Below are 17,889 nucleotides of genomic sequence, written 5' to 3'. Positions count from 1 at the left end.
GATTGTCAAAAGATTTTAGTAACTAAACAGAATTGTATTAGGTTTAGTGACAACATGTTACAATGTTTACATGGTACAATTTCTGATAAGCTATGTTTTTTTTTATTATCTTGACACAAATTTCACAATAAAGTTCAGATCTTGTGATTTGATTCAATATTGACTCATCTGGATAAATATTAGGTAAGCCTACACAAGATAGGCGTACATTTTTCTCAAGAAAAAAAAAACTCACCTAATGCTGTAAACATATAGAGAGCCCTATCTAGTATTATTTAAGATTAAAAATAACTCAAATTAAATATAATGCATTTTTTTTATTATAATAACAACCTTATTTAATGATATAAGTAAAAATATAATAAATATGTAATAGCCATACACATATTTAGCCAAATACTCTCTATAGCTCCTTTTTCTAGCTTAACTTTAACTAACGTGCTAGCCTATATTACGGTCATTAAATGGATTTCCTGAGGTAAATGTTATGTGACATAATTGTTCTCCAGCTGTTCAGTTTCCGCGGTTGAAAAACACTGATTCATCGATATTATGTATGAGGAATATACATTTCCGCTAGGGATCTGTCACGTAACATTTACAATTACCAAAACGGTATTTAGTGTTTGAATTTCGTAATAAAATTGACAGAATCTGAGAGCTGATCATTTTTTATATCATAACTAACCTGCTCTGTTGTGCCAATTTTGCTATCAAGAAACTTTGCAGATCTAGAGCGAGTTCTGTTCTCGGGGGAATCCGTTTGTCTTCCCCCAAAAAGGGGCGTTACCCTTCCATGACGCAAAAGTAGCGTTGGTCTATCTACATCTGACGGTAAGTGTGACAAAGAACAGACTTGAGCTGCGTTTATTGATGAAAGCTACTGTCTTTTCAGAAATAAAACGTGAGGTATTTTCTTTATAATATGCAATGAAGTATTTAATTCCTTTGCAGTCTTTATATTTTGCAACAGCTTTGTAGGGCAAATAATTCAAGAAGAATTTTGCCTGGCATTTTCAGTGTGAACTCGCGCCACGTGTTGTTCATTATGAGCGATGAGCTTCACTTAAATCAGATTTGATGTGATGTTATGGATTAAACTAGTGTCCTCACATTTTTGATGTATACACTTATCAAATCAACAATCAAAATCAATATTTAAAATCAGAATGTTAAAGACAATATCTACTTAAACCTTGTAATTATTATATGCTTAGTTGGATTTTGGATTATTTTTCCCCTCAGGTGAGCCTGTGTGCTTTGACTTTTTTTGTGTCAAGTCTAACATTGCCAACTTCAAAAAATTTACCTCGTTGTTTACCATTTAGTAATGATACTGCACAATGCAGATGAGTTACATTTTACTCGTTATATTTCCATTTAAGTATTTTAGTGATTGTTGTTACAATAAAGATTTAGGACCCGTGTAGGCCTATTTGTGTATTCTATGCTATAGGCCATATTCCCAAAATATGAGCTCTGATACACTAGTCATATATGTTAAGGTATACCTCTAAGGTATGTTAAACAATATTTAATCAATTGAAGATTTTACTACCTAACAAAAAAAGTTAAGGGCAAAGACATGTGATTTTTTTTCTCCCCAGCTCCCCTCTCCAGTCTTTAAGTTAATGATCTACTAACCTTTTGTACTTGAAGGTATGGTGATTTTCAGGTAGCAGTATAAATATGAGAATAATAGGGGTTTAATGATTAAATTTGTGTTTATTCAGGAAGGTAAATTTGCAGCCACAAAGTTTATGACTTGAGTTTGATAAAACTGTCTATTGCTCTGCTGCTCATAACAGGTTTGTAAAAGGCTATCGCAGACATTTAGTTTGTCTCTATCCTAAAACAAGTGTTTGGTTAGACAGCAACACATTTTTACATTTTAATATGTGATGTGTTGTTTTGATGCACTTTTCCAGATAACAGCTTTATGTATGAAAGACTTACAGATTCAAAACGTCATCTTGAAACTATTGACTCCCATAGGTGCACTTAGGGAGGTTTTGTAGAAACATCCTGAGATGGGTACTGGACTGTGAGATACTATAATCGAAGGGAATACGAAAGAGAAGACTTCTAAAGCAATCACGCTTCCTCTACTATGCTCAATCTCATCAAGCTACCTCAAGTGTTCACCATCAACCAAGTTCCAAAAGTAAGTTTTTCAGTGCTGATGTTACTTTGCAAGAAATAGCATTGTTGTACACTGGTTGAGTTGCGATTTATCATGTCAGTCATAAACTATTAAAGCAGATACATTAACTTGATAAATTCAAATTTCAGTTAATAAATATATGTTTCGTTATAGGTCTTCCATGAGGATGGCATCATTTCAGGGTATCGCCACCCATGCAGCTCTGCCAAAGAGTGTGTGCTTAGTCTTTTCCAACTAACAAATGAAACACTCAATATTTGGACTCATTTTCTGCCTACATGGTAAATTCAGTTTCAGCATTCATCGTTTTGTATATGTTTACATTTGCTAATGTTAAAATTGAGAATTTTCCTGTAAGATCAACTTAATTGTTGCCACGTGACATTAATTTATAAATTCAACTATATATAACTATATATATATATATATATATAGTTGTATATAACTATATATATATATATATATATATATATATATATATATATATATATATATATATATATATTCAAAAACATTTATTTCAATCAAAAGGTGCATACATTTTTGGTCAAGATCTGACCATGATGTGTCTTCCTATATGGTTGATTCAGAAATGAAAAACAATACAACCAGTTAGTGTTAGAAGAACTGTTGCCAAATGTAAAACATGCTAGAAAAATAATAATCACTGCAATAATGATCCAATCATAGACTCCTAACCATTTGCCTATTTAAATCCAAACAGTGTATGTATGTATGTGTGTGTGTGTGTGTAATTTTGGGTGACGTTTAGCCTTTTTATTGCAAGAGCATTCAGACTACTGCTATACCACGTCTTTGATGCATGCTTGCAATTTTGGATGTCAAGTAGTGGATTTTTTTTTTTTTATGCAAGGTTTTTCTTATGGAAACTGCTGACAGTAGTGCTGGTGCAGGATGACTGGCAGGACCCGTTCACCTGGCCCTTGCTGGTGTTCCTGCTGTCATGTTGTGTGTACCCACTCGCTTCCAGCTGTGCTCACACCTTCAGTACCATGTCAGAACGGGCCAGGCACATCTGCTTCTTCTTTGATTATGGAGCACTCAGCTTCTACAGCCTTGGTATGTAGAAAATACAACAGAACTATTGAGTAAAATGCAGCTTCTGATTCTTTAATATTTTTGTCTTTATTATCTTTCCTTCATTTCCTCTTTTTTTAAATTTGTGTATTTGATCATCAACAGGTTCTGCCATCGCCTACTCTTCTTACTCATTTCCAGATAAATGGGTTAATAGCACATTTCATGAATATTATGTTCCTATAGCTGTTGTCAACTCTGTGATCTCTACTGCACTGGCCTGCTACTCAAGGTAGGATAAGGAATCAATAAAACCTATAATTCCAGTAAAAACGGAAATATTTCAAACATGCTTTGTGAATTTACATTTTGCAAATATACATTTTCCTGAAAGTTTAAATTGTGCTAAAATGTCAAGACTAAACATTTTATTTCTTTTGTTTTAAGACTTGGTTTACCATTTTTTCAGTATAATTATCACAGCATTAAAAGGTAATTCCTCTTTTGCATTCTTACCTTGGCATATTTGATTGTAAAAAAAACATATTTTCAGTAAATAAACAATTATTATTCTCTTTTAGGTACTCTGGGGGAAAAGATCAGAAGCTCTGTAAACGTCTAAGGATAATCGCCTTTCTTTATCCATATCTCTTTGACAACATCCCTCTCTTTTATAGAGTAAGTGTTTTGGGTCATTTCTATTTTTTTTTTTTTTTGTGGAACAACTTAACTTTGTTTTGGCTGTATTTGTATTGATTGAGAAATTGAACAAAATGAATTTATGTAAAGTACCTTTGTTTGGACTTTTGGCCTCCTTTTGTAGATCTTTGTGTGTGCTGGTGAGGGTTGCACTGTTAATGAGGCCAGTACGGTTCACTATCAGCACACGTCATTGGCTCTCTTCACTGGCTTTCTTTTTGCTACACACCTGCCTGAACGGTTGGCTCCTGGTAGTTTTGACTACATAGGTACAATAACCGATCCTTAGATTTCCTTTAAACTAATCATCACAAATTCAGATGGTATAACAACAGTAAACTCTACTAATTATAAACTACTTTTTTTATGCATCCTTCACAGGTCACAGTCATCAGCTCTTCCACGTGTTCGCTATTATTGGCACGTATTTCCAGATGACTGCTAACGAACTGGACATGGCTGCACGGAAGCAGTGGCTTCATGCTCATTTGCCACCAATCACCCTTTCAAACACTGCGGGAGCTGCAATCTTTAGTGTGGTCAGCGGGCTTTGTATAATATATGTTTTTAGTCTGGCACTTTTCTCCACCAGAGGTGGGAAGAACTAGTTAGTTTGAAATGTGACATTTGATAAGGTTACTCCGGGCAGCCATGTTAGTTTCCCTAAAACTGTGTAAAATATATTTATATATTTTATGACTGTTCAAAAGAAGCAATTTTATGAACAGCCTGAGAAGATTTTATTTAATCTGGAAGAGTATAATACTGTATAATTTATGATTAGGTTGTATGTTTGATCAATGTTTTTGTAGTAATTTTTTTTTCTTCAATTCTTTAACATTTGCACAATTTCAAAGAATATTTACATGTTTTTGAAGCACATTAATCAGACATACACAAGTACATTTTTATAATCAGCCTTTTTGAACACTGTAAAAAAAAAAGTACTTATAAATAAATCTTGTTATTATGTAACGTTTTATATTTTTACTAAATAAAACTGATACACTATTTACCACCTGACTTCTGACCATTAATTAGCTTGTACATCAGTATCAAGTGACTGAAGGAAAGGGATGAATATAAAATTAATAAACTGAAATAAACCCCAGTATAAAAAGAAGTGTCTTCCATAACTTCAAATCAAGACATGATCAAGTCATCTTCACTAGGTGCCCACTGGGTTACTCAAAACTTGCAATGAGTTTCTATTGATAGGTGAACTTTTATGTCTCTCGTGTCAAGTTACTTTGATTGTAAAACATATTTTGCTGGACTGTAATTTTTATGATACGGCGCAGAAACATGTTTAAATGGAATGGTTCAGAATGTATCACCCAGATGTATTTAAGATTTTCTATCTTATGTCAATGTTTATCTTATGTCTTGAAATGTTTTATATAATAATAAAAATTGTATGGAGTGTGATATTGACCTTGTGTTTGCCATGTAAATAGCTCCGATGTTAAACACTTAACAAACAAACCTATAAACAATTTTTTTTTTTTTTAGCTTTTGTATGTTTTTAGTTTTTCCTATATATCATATTATACCGTTTTTTATTTTCATATTAATATTATTTATACATATTTTTTCAATGTGTAAATAGTTGTTTTTCGGCAGAAAAGCTACTCGTGTTTGATTTGATTTTATTAAGACAAAAAAAAAAAGTAGTGAAATACACTCATTTGTCAATGATAGCACAATAAAGTTAAAAACTTGTTTCCATTGCGGTCCTTGAAGTAAAAGCACAAACTTCACTTCTAGTGACAGGTTACATTGGCATTGCATACTATTATAAATACAAAGCTAAAATAAGTTTCCACATTTGCAGTTTACCATCACAATTAAACATTCAAACAATACACTAATACAAATTCATCAATAAAACAACCTTTCTAATAACTTTTGACTTTCAAAATTAATACCACATTTTCTCCCTTGTTTATCATTCTGGATAAAACCGGATATTGTCAATAGGAGAGCGGCGGGGCTTGAGGCGGGACATCCGCTCTTCTGAGCTCGCTGATTGGTCACATTTGAAAAATCAGTTTCTGACGCAGGAGAGGGAACGTTTGAACTTCGAGTGTTGTATACGGACAAGGACAGGGCAACGGCGTCGCGGAATTGAACTAAAACACCTCAACATGATTAGGCAAGCGTAAGTATTATACATATTTTGTACTTTACTTATATTAAACTGATAGCGAATTATTAAAGTTCTGTTTATTTACAAATAACTGAGTTTATGGTCTCACAAGAAAGACGTTAGGTGGGTCTTGGCAGACATTAGTTAACTAGTGTAACGTTAACTCGCTCACGGCTCGTTGAGTTTGTTTAACGTTAGCGTTATTAACTTACCACTGTTTGCACTTTGGATCAGTTCATAATCCCGCGTAATTTCTCATGTTTTCTATTGATTTTAGTAGGTTGACTTTTTGTTGACCATTACCAACGTGTACGCTAACGTTAACCAACTTAGTGTTTCACGTTAAAATCAGTAATTACGTTTGCTGGTTAAATTTTCCTATTGTAACTCCAAAAAGATTGCGTTTAAGCCAGTTATGACCCTTTTAACCAAAGCCAGACTTCTTTTGCTTGAACTGAAGGTATTTGCGGAATGACGTCTGAATTTTTGCTTTTGTAACAGGAAGGGCAAGACCCCCCGCCGCCCTCCTCCAAAAAAGACTTCTAACAACCAGAAGGACCCTGTTGGAGTATGTTGTAACTTGTTGCTCACATTAAGTTAATCAAAATAACGATAAACGTATTAATCTGCGATGTGTGTGTTGGCAGGTGTATTGTCGCGTGCGCCCACTGGGTGCAGATGATGAGGAATGCTGTATTGAGGTTATAAGCAACACCACCATTCAGTTACATGCCCCTGATGGACTCAAAGCCAATAGGAATGGTGAATACAAAGAGGTGAGTGCCCTCAAGAAATATTTAAAAAATGTATCTGATCTTTTTGTGAATTAGGATTAGTTCACCCTTACTCCCCTCCAGCTCTCTAATACTGTATGCTTTTTCTTCTGTGCAACACAAAGTGATTTGATGCATGTAATGGTTACACTTTTCTATATAATAAAAATGAGTGAGTACTAGGTTTGTCAAGCATGTAAAATGACTGTAAAAGCACCATAAATGTGGTCCGTACAACTTGTGTGCTTTTTCAAGTCTTATCTTTTCAACTAACTGCTTTCTCTCATTTGCAAAATTTTGTTGTATAATTTTGTGTTGCATGGAACAGAAAAATATTCCTTTGAAGCTTATGGCACTAGTCAGGCTTTGTTGGACTACTTAAGTTAACTAATCGTTTCTGTTTCAGACCCAATATTCCTTCAAAAAAGTGTTTGGAATTAAAACGACACAGAAGGAATTATTTGAAGATGTTGCTAAACCTCTGGTGGAAGACCTTATTCACTGTAAAAATGGTAAATATGCTCTTTTGGACACATTTTGTTATTTAAAAACACTGGCTTGGTTTCACAGACAGGGCTTAGATTAAGCCGGATTAGGCATTAGTTTAATTAGGACATTTAAGTAGCTTTCATAAACATGCCTTTTATGAAAAAAATAAAAGAAATACTGGTGTGCATTAGGGCTGCATCTAACGATTATATTTGTTGTCGATTAATCTATCGATTATTTCTTCGATTAGTCGACTAATCTAACGCTTATTTTTCCGATTAATCTAATGATTATTTTTGGGATTTATCCATTGGCAAACTTTACAATAAATAAGTACAACAATATATCAGCTGTATTTTGAAGAGGGTAGTGCATCTGTATATTATTTTAACATGAAATCTATGAATGATGACAAAAAAAATGTATTTCAGAAAGGGTAATTGTCATTTTATTATGAAATATGCGAACAGGAAGCATTTTAAGCTTTATTTTTAACCAATGGTACTATTTCATAAAATGTAAGATACAGTCACAGGCCTATTTAGGAAATGTGTTTAATATAGTCTGTTATTAATTACCGTAGTGGGAGTCTGATTTACTCAATTAACTTGTCCGAAAATGCACTTGTGTTTATCTGCAAAAAGGTTCACATACACTAGATTGCAGCCTAGGCTACTGTTAATGTAAATATAACGTTAGTCGTTTGTTTTTAAAGTCTACATTAGAGACCTGCGCGGGACGGATTTCTCCCTTAATAATTTCTAAAAAGCTGACATCTCAGTACATCGCGATCTCACAAATCTCTGTTATTATAAATGAAACTGGCTGCACAATTAATCTTTCATAATATCTACACTTTGTTTGCTATAATCAGATGATTTGCCAGTGTGCAGAATTCAGCACTGAACAAAAAGTCAATTTTGAGCGGTGAGGGGATTCTATAAATGCATCTGATTTGCGTTCAAGAAATCAACACATGTGTCTGTGATTGGCTACATTGTTCAACGCTGCAAACATGTTATAAATATAGATAGAGACTCTGGCCTGTAAATCGTTTCTATTTTGTTTGTTTTTGTTGCTTTTGTGCAACAGATGAATGACAATTTATTTGTTTATAGATGTTCAATTTATAGATTTTTCTATTTTGCGGGAGTCTCGCGAATCGTTTTATTCTCCCGCAACCAGCACACACACACACACGGGTGCATTACCACCCGCGCCCGCACTCGGCCATCAGATCCATATTTCCGCGCCGCACTCTGCTGCGTTGGGACATATTTTAAGAGTTGCTTTCAGTTAAAATGGCTCAAACATGCCTTTTAGTCTGGAACTAGGCTTAAGCTTGGTCTGTGGTAAGACTGACAGCAGTTTTCTTCTTTTTAAACTAGGCCTGTTGTTCACCTACGGTGTCACCGGCAGTGGGAAAACTCATACAATGACTGGCTCACCGGGTCAAGGTGGGCTGCTTCCACGTTCCCTTGACATGATCTTCAACAGCATTGGCCCCTACCAGGCCAAGAGATATGTGAGCCAATTCATCAATTTACTTTTCTTTTATTCTTGCATAACAGAATAAAAGAGCATAAGTAAAGTTTCCATATTTGAGCTATCTTGATCTTTCCCTCATTAGGTTTTCAAGCCTGATGATAAAAATGGCATGGAGGTGCAGAATCAGGTAGATGCACTCTTGGACCGACAGAAGCGAGACAGTCAGTCAGCTGTACCGAAGACCCCAAATACAAGGTTATTTCCATTTGAAATCAGTTACAAAAGAACCTAATCTAATTTAAACGAAACACAGTACATTTATCTGCTGTTCTTGTTTTGTAGACGAATTGACCCTGAGTTTGCTGACATGATCAGCCCGGAGGATGCTTGTAGAGCAGATGGGGTGGATGAGGACAGCAGCTATAGTGTCTTTGTGTCTTACATTGAGATTTACAACAACTACATCTATGATCTCCTGGAGGAGACTCCTTTTGACCCAATAAAGCCCAAGTAAGTTAGCTAAGTTTGATATTTAGTTGTAAATTGAAATTAGTGATTTTCTCATTTCTCATTCACTGTCTTTGTGCACTGTATGTCCTCTATGCTTTATAAAACACTTATTTTATGCGGTACTGTTCAAAAGTTTGGAATCAGGTTTTTTAATACCGGTATATAGTAAATTAATACATTTATTCAGCATGAATGCATTAATGATCAAAAATGACAGTACAGGCAGTTATAAAAGATTGCCATTTCAAATAAATGCTTTTCTTTTGAACTTCATATTTATCAAATTATCTTGAATTTTTTTCCCACAAACATATTAAGCTCCACAACAGTTTTGAAGATGAAAAATAAATGTTTCTTGAGCACCAAATCATCATCATATTAGAATGTCTGAAGTTTTGTGACACTGAAGACTGAAGAATAGCTGCTGAATTTATTTTAAAATAATTTTAATTGTAGCAAGCAATATTACTATTTCACTGTATATTTGTCAGTATGATTTTTTTTTATTAGGCTTTTTTTTATCAACACTTGGTAGATTTTGTAACCAACCCCAAGATAGTTTCAGTTTAGTTTAATTGGATAAAAAAAGTTAAAAATAGTTATTTAATATCAGAAAGCTTAGTTTATAGATACATGTATTTTGTTTTTTCACTAGGTGGAATGGTGCAGGCACACCTCTGAGAAACAACACTGAGTTCATGTACGTGGCCAGTGAAATCCATTTATAGATGGACTTGCTGCCTTTAAGGATTTTCTTTCCTTTGTGTAGCTGTGCTGCATGTCCTATCTTTGCTTTCAATTACTTTTAGTCTCTCTGTGGCTGCGTTTATACTACACGTCCTAATGCTCAGATCTGATCTTTTGATCATGTGCAGGTTTTTTTTTTTTTCAGGCCTGCCTGTTTACATTTACTTTAGACAGGACTGGTATCCGATATGTGTTTACATTAATTCCCGCCCAAAATGATTGTTGGTTATCACTTTACTGTGCACATGGTAGACCCTCTGGTTTTGAATGGCCATGCTATTAGTTTTTTAAAATATAATTCATGTCGGGTGGCCATGATTATTTGCCAGCATATACAAGAAAACCGCTGTCATGGATGTTTTGCAGCGCAAAATCTGACTGAGTGGATATATAGGAAAATAAGGGTAATTTTGAAATAAGAATTGAAATAAAAAAAAAAAAAACCTGCAAAACCAGGCACATCTGCTTCATGATAGGACATTAAAAAGCTATCTTTGTGGGCAAACGTGTCGGCCTCGCCTTGTGGTAGCTTGAAATCGAATATACGTTTTTAGACGCAGGTCGGATGTCCAGATATCAGATGTGTATCTGAATTAAAACCACATTTGCTCAGATCGGATGCGAAAATAGTTTGGATTTGTTTACATGTGTGCAAAAAATTCTGACCTGTTAGATGTGAGTAAAAAATCTGATTTTTTGTGCCAGTGTAAAAGCTTTTGTCTTGGCTGTCTGTTTTCCTTGCCAGTAGACACCCATGCAGAAACTGTGCTTCATTGCAACATGGCTGTATAATTAGTTTATTCTACTCTGTGGTTACAGAAGTGATCTCATGCTTTCTCACATTTCAGACCGCCCCAATCCAAAATACTGCGTGAAGATCAAAATCACAACATGTATGTGGCTGGGTGCACCGAGGTTGAGGTCAAGTCAACAGAGGAAGCTTTTGAAGTCTTTTGGAGAGGTACATTGATGTAGATGTTAGCTTTTTTCAAATGGTTTGTTTGTGGTTAGCACGCAGAGCTATTGTATGAGCACTTCTGTTTTCTAAACAGGTCAGAAGAAGCGCAGGATTGCAAACACGCAATTGAACCGTGAGTCCAGCCGCTCTCATAGTGTGTTCATTGTTAAATTGGCACAAGCACCTCTGGATGCAGATGGAGACAATGTGCTTCAGGTCGGTTTAATTCTAATGCTTTTTCTTTTTATATATAATCCTTTTTGCAATAAACAATCACTAGTTACACTTTGCTAGGTACCTATTGTTGTTGTTCAGACAAATGCCAAGTGAAACTTTTCTTTTTACCCCATTATAAATAAAGCATGTAAATTTAATTTGTAATTTTTTTTTTTTTTGGCACAGCTGAACAAGTGTAGTGTTCCTGATCTTTATGCAGGTTTAATGAATGTGATGTCTGTAGGTATTTTAACACCCCCTAGTGATCAACTTATGTTCAGCAGTTTCACCTTCATTTTAAACACTGTAATAAGTATTTTAACACAACCCTCTGATAACCTGATATTTGTGGGTAATTTCACATTGTCAAAGCTGAGACAAGTCAGATAAAGCTTTTAAATGGATTGTTAAACAATGGATGTTAAAAGGATAGTCGTTTTGGCCCTACATGTGGAGATGCCAAAGTTGGGCTCTGAATTGTGATAGTGGTACCACTGACCTAATACTTGATTTTTAATTTTTGTTCTTCCCTTTTTTAGGATAAGAATCAGGTGAACGTGAGCCAGTTGTGTCTGGTGGATCTGGCTGGCAGTGAACGCACTAGCAGAACTCGAGCAGAGGGCAGTCGTCTCCGTGAAGCAGGTCCGCCAATGGCAATAAGAACTAAAGATTGACTATGATTTCAGAGGTGTGTTTCATATGAAGACCATATGTTCTTTTTTTTTTCTTCTTTTTTTTTACCTCTCACAGGCAACATAAATCAATCTTTAATGACTCTGCGCACGTGTATTGAGGTACTGAGGGAGAACCAGATGTGTGGCACAAACAAGGTATGTGGAAGATTTCAACTGACCTTAGATAAAAAATTTCTAAATTCAGCAACATCAAGGCACTCTTGACATCTGTCCTCAGATGGTTCCATACAGAGACTCTAAAGTGACCCATCTATTCAAAAACTACTTTGATGGTGAAGGCAAAGTGAGGATGGTCGTGTGTGTAAATCCAAAAGCTGATGATTATGAGGAGACATTGGTAAGCAAAATCAACAGGTCAAAAGATGGATTGTTCCTGTTGATTTATACTACTTGTACTGTGATTTTTGGGTTTCTCATCTGTGTGCAGCTGGTGATGCGCTTTGCTGAGATGACTCAGGAAGTGGAAGTGGCCCGGCCTGTTGACCGGCCCATCTGTGGCTATACTGCTGGTCGCCGACAGAGGAACCAAGCCTTCAAAGATGAGCTGACTCGCAGACTGGAGGAACGTGGTGGTCCTGTAGATGGAGGTATTTTTTTGTGTGTGTGTGAACTTGCACATTTTGAGAATGTAACGCGCGTTAACATCTCAAATGTGCTGTTTCTTTAACATGCAGGCTAATGTCTCTGTTAAATGTTACTGGTAATGTTACAATGTGATGTGTGCTTTTACAGAGTTTCCAACAGTATTGAACCAGCTTCTTCAGTCCTTTCCTCCACTTCCTCCCTGTGAGGTTTCTGGCCCTAATGATGATGTCACTCTACCCAGACTCATCGAGGCCCTGGAGAAGAGACACAGGGTTCGACAGATGATGATAGAGGAGTACAATAAAACAGGTAAAATCATCATTCAGAGCTGTTTATATTGTACTTCATGCGCAACCTTTTATTTTTTTTTTTAATTTCTGGCCCTTATTTTGTTTCAGCCAACATGCTGAAGTCTGTGCTTCAAGAGCAGGACAGCAACATTCTCTCCAAGGAGAACTTCATCCATGAGCAGCGTGGCAAGCTCGGGGAAAAGGATAAAATGATACAGAACCAGAAGAACGAGATTGATCGTCTGGAAAAGAAATCTAAGATGCTGGAGTACAAGGTATTTGCACCATCATTGAGTCAGGATAAAAATTAAGTGCAATATTTTTCTAAAGGGTTGTTTTAACAGGGTTCCCATGGGTCCTTGAATTTATTTTTAGTTTTTCAGATTCACAACACTGGAAAGTTTTTGAATATAGATCTTTTAACTATGAATTGTGTAGCACCATGTCCTTGTTATACAAGTATAAAGTTCTTTTAAACAGGGTTCCCACACTTTGGTTAACTTTAAATTCAAGGACCTTTCCAGGTCCATTGTATCTATGCATGTTTATTTTCAAACATCCAAATGATCTCATTCCTAAATGACAATGTCAAAGGTTTTAATAGACAGTTGAATCAATCACACCAGAACATTAAAATCTACATTTACTCAACAACTGCTCTCTCTAGGTCAGAGGCAATGTATAGGTATGAAAGTGCTTCAGTCTTTTCAACCTCAGTATTACAATAAATATGAATGTGATATGAATATTTGTATTTTCTATCAAATAAGTGCACTTTTGGTGAGCATAATTCTTTTGCCAAAAATAATAATCTTATAAACCCAAACTTTTGAACTGTAGTGTACACAGTAGATTTAACTGACATTTCACAACACAAACTAGGCTATAATGATTATGGTTGAAATAATTACTATATGAATATGGCAGCTTTAATGCATCTGCATTGCTATTCTGTGTGCAGATTGACATCCTGCAGAAAACTACCAACATCTATGAGGAGGACAAGCGATCTCTACAGCACGAATTGGAGAGCAGAGAACAGAGGCTTCAAAGGGAAATGTCTGAAAAGAGACGCATGGAATCACGTATGCAGGGCATCGTCACTGACGCCAAGCTCAAGTGGGAGAAGGAATGTGTGAGTATCTTTCCACAGACCTTATATGTGACCCTGGACCACATAAACAGTCACATGGGTTAATTTTTTTAAATTGAGACTTATACATTCATAGATTTTGCTGAATAAATAAGCTTTCCATTGATGTATAGTTTGTTAGGATATGACTATATTTGGCCGAGATACAACTATCTGGAATCTGAGGGTGCAAAAAAATCGAAACATTGAGAAATTCACCTTTTTGTCCATTTATGTTCGCGATTGTGCTGCATTCACTCGCAAAAATAAATGTTTTATGCATTTACGGTAGGAAATTTACAAAATATCTTCATGGAACATGATCTTTACTTAACATCCTAATGATTTTTGGCCTAAAAGAAATCGCAATAATTTTGCCCCATAAAATGTATCGTTGGCTATTGCCACAAATATACCTGTGCTACTTGTGACTTGTTTTGTGATCCAGGGTCACATATTTGAAATTAGTTTGTTTTGGTAAAGACTAGCCTATCTTTCTTTTAATTTGTCGGTGTAATACATGGATGGTTTGTTCTCTGCAGGAGAGGCGGGTGAATGCCAAACAGCTGGAGATGCAGAATAAGCTGTGGGTTAAGGATGAGAAACTCAAACAACTCAAAGCCATTGTGACAGAGGGGAAGACGGAGAACCGGCAACCACAGCGGCCCTCCAGAGAAAAGGACAAAGTTCCCCCCAAGAGATCCGCCTCCCCGTCACCCGTTCCTGTACGTTTAACTGACTTGCGTTTCTAGACCGCCTGACCCTGAAAATTATGCCTAACCTAATCCACAAACCTCATCTTTATTTGTCCATGCATGGTCTGCTTTGCAGTATGTGTGTATAATTACCCTGTGCGCCTTCACAGATTTCCCACCCGTTTTTAATGCTGTAAATGTTGTTTTTAATGTACTGGTGTTTGTTGCATGCAAACCATGTGTGAACTAATCATGTCACTTTCAGTCTCCCTACAATGGTTCGCAGTCATCCCTCTCCTCCTTGGAGCCTATATATAACTTCTCTCAGACGGTCAGGCCAGATCTTCACTTCCCCAGACCAGGCAGTGTGTCAGTGGCTTCCTGCATCTCTGAGTGGGAGCAGGGAGTCCCGCAGTCTCGCAGGCAGGGTAGCCAGTCGCCTCCAGACAGTAGGAAGAGAGCTCAGGGCCTTCCCGACAGTCTTAGCAGGAGAAGAGGCAGGTGTTGGGCCAGAGAGGTGCCTGTCCAGCCGCAAGATGTAGACCTAGAGGAAACGGATCACTGGGTCAGTGGAGTATCTTGCTGTAGTTGTAGGTATAGCTTCAACAAGACACTAATATAGACATTGTAGCTTAATGTAGACCTTTTGATCTGTTTTTTAAGCTGCTCCAAATATTATCCAGAAGATCTGAATGTAAAATTATAAGGTATTATGTGCTGCTTATTTTAACCATGTAATGGCTTTGTTTTGCACTTTTAGATGAATAAATTTGAGTTTTCATCTTCTCGATGTCATCCGTTACTCACAATACTGTTTAGTTGCTCTTCATACACTAGACATTGTTGAAGCTGAAATTGTCAACTTTTTAAGATTTAATTTCTGCTGACTGAAAAGCAGATTTTTTTTTTTTTCTTTGAAGATAAAGCGTCCCACTCTTAACTCCAGCTTTTTTCCCTTCCTAACAGCTTGGTACGTTTAGCTTGTGCTTAGAAATTCACTAACACACTAAGTAACGCTTCAGCATGCTTGTGGTCTGTTTTCTGTTTGTCTTACTGTGTTTGTTTTAATTGAATAGACTGGGCCGGCGGTCCGGCCTCTACACAGACGCTCGCACTCCGCAGGTGGGGAGAGGTGGGTTGATCATACACCCAGCACTAATGTGGACCTGGATACAGTTCTCCAGCCAAACATCCCCAATGCCATCAAAGTAAACGCTCCTAATGAGAAAGCTCTGTCCAAGTGTGACAAGTACGTTTTGACACACCAGGAGGTGGCCTCGGATGGGGAGATTCAGACCAAGCTAATCAAGGTAGCTTCCTTTTTCTGGCGGTCTTGCTCAGTCTGGTGTTGTGTGTCTGCTGAAATTAAAATCCTTTGCTCTTTATCAGGGTGAAGTGTTCAGAACTAGAGGTGGAGGACAGGCTGTTCAGTTCACAGACATCGAAACGCTCAAGCAGGAAAACCCTGTTGTGGCCAGGTGATTGTTGCCAAGTTTGAATGCTTTGGTGGTCATGTGTGCATAACTTGTAGGTCTCTGTGTAAATGCTCTATATTGTTTCTTTGTTTTAAGTAGTAGCCGTAAGAGGCGATCATCAGAGTCTGGCCCGGATGGTGAGCCTATGGAGGGAGACTGGACTGATGTGGAGACGAGGGTAAAGAAATATTCTGGTGTCAACTAGTTAAATGCGCACACTAACACTTAAATGCCCACATTTAAAGGTCAATGATTACTTTTTGGTATTTAAACCCTTAAAAAAAAAAAAAAAACATTTATTCCTGTGATGACACAGCTGAATTTTCAGCATCATTACTCATCATTAATCAGAAATCATCATATGTTGTTCTGATGCAGAAGAAACCTTTCTTATCAATATTGTTAACTGTTGTGCTTAATATTTTTGTGGAAATGTGTTTTTTTTCTTTCCCAGGATTCTTTGAATAGAATGTTTAAATCAGGGTTCACCAATCTCGGTCCTGGAGGGCCGCTGTCCTGCAGAGTTTAGCTCCAACCAGCTCCAACACACCTGTTTGAAAGTTTCTAGTATGCCTAGTGAGACCTTGATTAGCTGGTTCAGGTGTTTAATTGGGGTTGGAGCTAAACTCTGCAGGACAGCAGCCCTCCAGGACCGAGATTGGTGAACCCTGGTTTAAATGAATAGCATTTATTTAAAATGTTTTGTAACATTTAATGTCTTTACTGTCCCTTTTGATCAATGTAATGCATCCTTTTTTGAACGAGTGTGTGCATGCATATGTTTCTATGTTAAATGACAAATAATCCAAATCTATCCATTGACTTTACTGTAGTGCTCTGTGGCTTTGGAGATGAGAGCTGGCTCAAACTTGGGACCTGGATATCAGCATCACGGATATACAAAGTAAGCTCTCTATTTGTTTATCATTTCATAATCATTTTTTTTGTCACAGGTAAAAAGTAACTTTAAAAACTGAGGACTAACCCCGTTTTTTCATAGACGCAGAAAGCCTTGAGACTGCTCTCGCATTGCCATCACAGCCGAAGCCTCTCCTCACTGTGTGCAATAGCAAATTCACTTTATACTATTTAAACTTTCTTTTTAATGCTTTTTATGTAAAGAATCTTTTTTATAGAAGACTACACAAGTTCACCAAAGCTGTTTTTGTACTGCGTTTTCTACCTTGGTGTTGCCATGTAAAATTCACATTTAGTGTAAGTCTGGGTGGTTTTTAAAACAAAACAAACAAAAAAAAAGTGTTACAAATGTTTTGTTTTTTCTAATTGTCTCTTAAGCACATTAGCTATTTGCTTGTATTTTATATATATGTTAATGTATACTCTTGAAATTTGACAGTTAGGACAAACATTTGCTGGTGTTTCTATAAGTCCTTCTCATGACTTCACTAGGCAGCATCTTGGAAAAGTACTCTTTCCATGTAGTTTGATTTGTATGATATTGCTGCGGACATAACAGTTAATAAACTGCATATGATATACTTATTTGATTCATAGTGGTTCATTTTACACATGTCTCTTCCTTTTTTTTTTTCATTTGTAATGCAGTTCTCTCAGCCATGAAGAGTTGTTGATATGATTCTATAAGAAATCAGTAGATGGCAGCAGTGTTTAAACTATTGAAGACAGCAGTTTTAATTCCTACAATAAGGCTATTTATTTTCATGTAGACAATGGATACTTTAAGATGAAGTATGAGAGTTGTGAAAAATCAAGGAAAATATCAGAATGCAGTGTTTTTATCAAGCTGTATTTATATATTTTTCAG

General features: G+C 36.3%; 2 protein-coding genes across 10 annotated transcripts; both read left to right on the top strand.

Moving 5' to 3' along the window:
- The first annotated feature begins 817 nt into the window (after positions 1–817).
- On the top strand, positions 818–5,334 carry paqr5a (progestin and adipoQ receptor family member Va). Its single transcript, XM_079874080.1, has 9 exons — positions 818–834; positions 1,996–2,164; positions 2,318–2,445; positions 3,039–3,244; positions 3,368–3,494; positions 3,650–3,694; positions 3,784–3,880; positions 4,026–4,170; positions 4,283–5,334. Exons 2-9 carry the CDS (start codon positions 2,111–2,113, stop codon positions 4,507–4,509), a joined length of 1,029 nt encoding a protein of 342 aa, XP_079730206.1. The 5' UTR covers positions 818–834; positions 1,996–2,110; the 3' UTR covers positions 4,510–5,334.
- Positions 5,335–5,948: 614 nt separating this feature from the next.
- kif23 (kinesin family member 23) lies at positions 5,949–17,605 on the top strand. 9 transcript variants are annotated; one of them, XM_079874129.1, is made up of 24 exons: positions 5,949–6,062; positions 6,552–6,618; positions 6,698–6,826; positions 7,230–7,335; positions 8,701–8,837; positions 8,943–9,055; positions 9,143–9,310; positions 9,966–10,010; positions 10,906–11,018; positions 11,110–11,231; positions 11,771–11,873; positions 11,982–12,061; positions 12,144–12,263; positions 12,354–12,513; positions 12,659–12,820; positions 12,910–13,076; positions 13,763–13,936; positions 14,476–14,658; positions 14,894–15,193; positions 15,705–15,938; positions 16,018–16,106; positions 16,200–16,281; positions 16,937–17,007; positions 17,104–17,605. In XM_079874129.1, the coding sequence occupies exons 1-24, from the start codon at positions 6,049–6,051 to the stop codon at positions 17,117–17,119; spliced, it is 2,955 nt and encodes a 984-aa protein (XP_079730255.1). In that variant the 5' UTR covers positions 5,949–6,048; the 3' UTR covers positions 17,120–17,605. The 9 variants fall into 9 exon arrangements, with proteins under 9 accessions (XP_079730255.1, XP_079730248.1, XP_079730252.1 ...); XM_079874122.1 differs by having other exon boundaries at positions 5,964–6,056; XM_079874121.1 differs by having other exon boundaries at positions 5,974–6,062; positions 16,203–16,281.
- The last annotated feature ends 284 nt before the right edge of the window (positions 17,606–17,889 follow it).

This window comes from Squalius cephalus (assembly GCF_949319135.1).
Source record: "Squalius cephalus genome assembly, chromosome: 6".
In the NCBI taxonomy this organism is placed as follows: domain Eukaryota; kingdom Metazoa; phylum Chordata; class Actinopteri; order Cypriniformes; family Leuciscidae; genus Squalius; species Squalius cephalus.
The sequence above is the reverse complement of the archived record's forward strand: the minus strand, read 5'-3'. Positions and strand labels throughout refer to the sequence as shown.

Excerpts from the sequence above, each read along its gene's own strand:
- kif23 (XM_079874129.1), top strand. Across the intron at positions 9,056-9,142 it reads CCGAAGACCCCAAATACAAG|ACGAATTGACCCTGAGTTTG; the intron begins GTTATTTCCATT and ends CTTGTTTTGTAG. Across the intron at positions 12,264-12,353 it reads ATGATTATGAGGAGACATTG|CTGGTGATGCGCTTTGCTGA; the intron begins GTAAGCAAAATC and ends ATCTGTGTGCAG.
- paqr5a (XM_079874080.1), top strand. The coding sequence starts at position 2,111 with ATGCTCAATCTCATCAAGCTACCTCAAGTGTTCACCATCAACCAAGTT. Across the intron at positions 3,881-4,025 it reads ACATCCCTCTCTTTTATAGA|ATCTTTGTGTGTGCTGGTGA; the intron begins GTAAGTGTTTTG and ends CTCCTTTTGTAG. Across the intron at positions 4,171-4,282 it reads TGGTAGTTTTGACTACATAG|GTCACAGTCATCAGCTCTTC; the intron begins GTACAATAACCG and ends CATCCTTCACAG.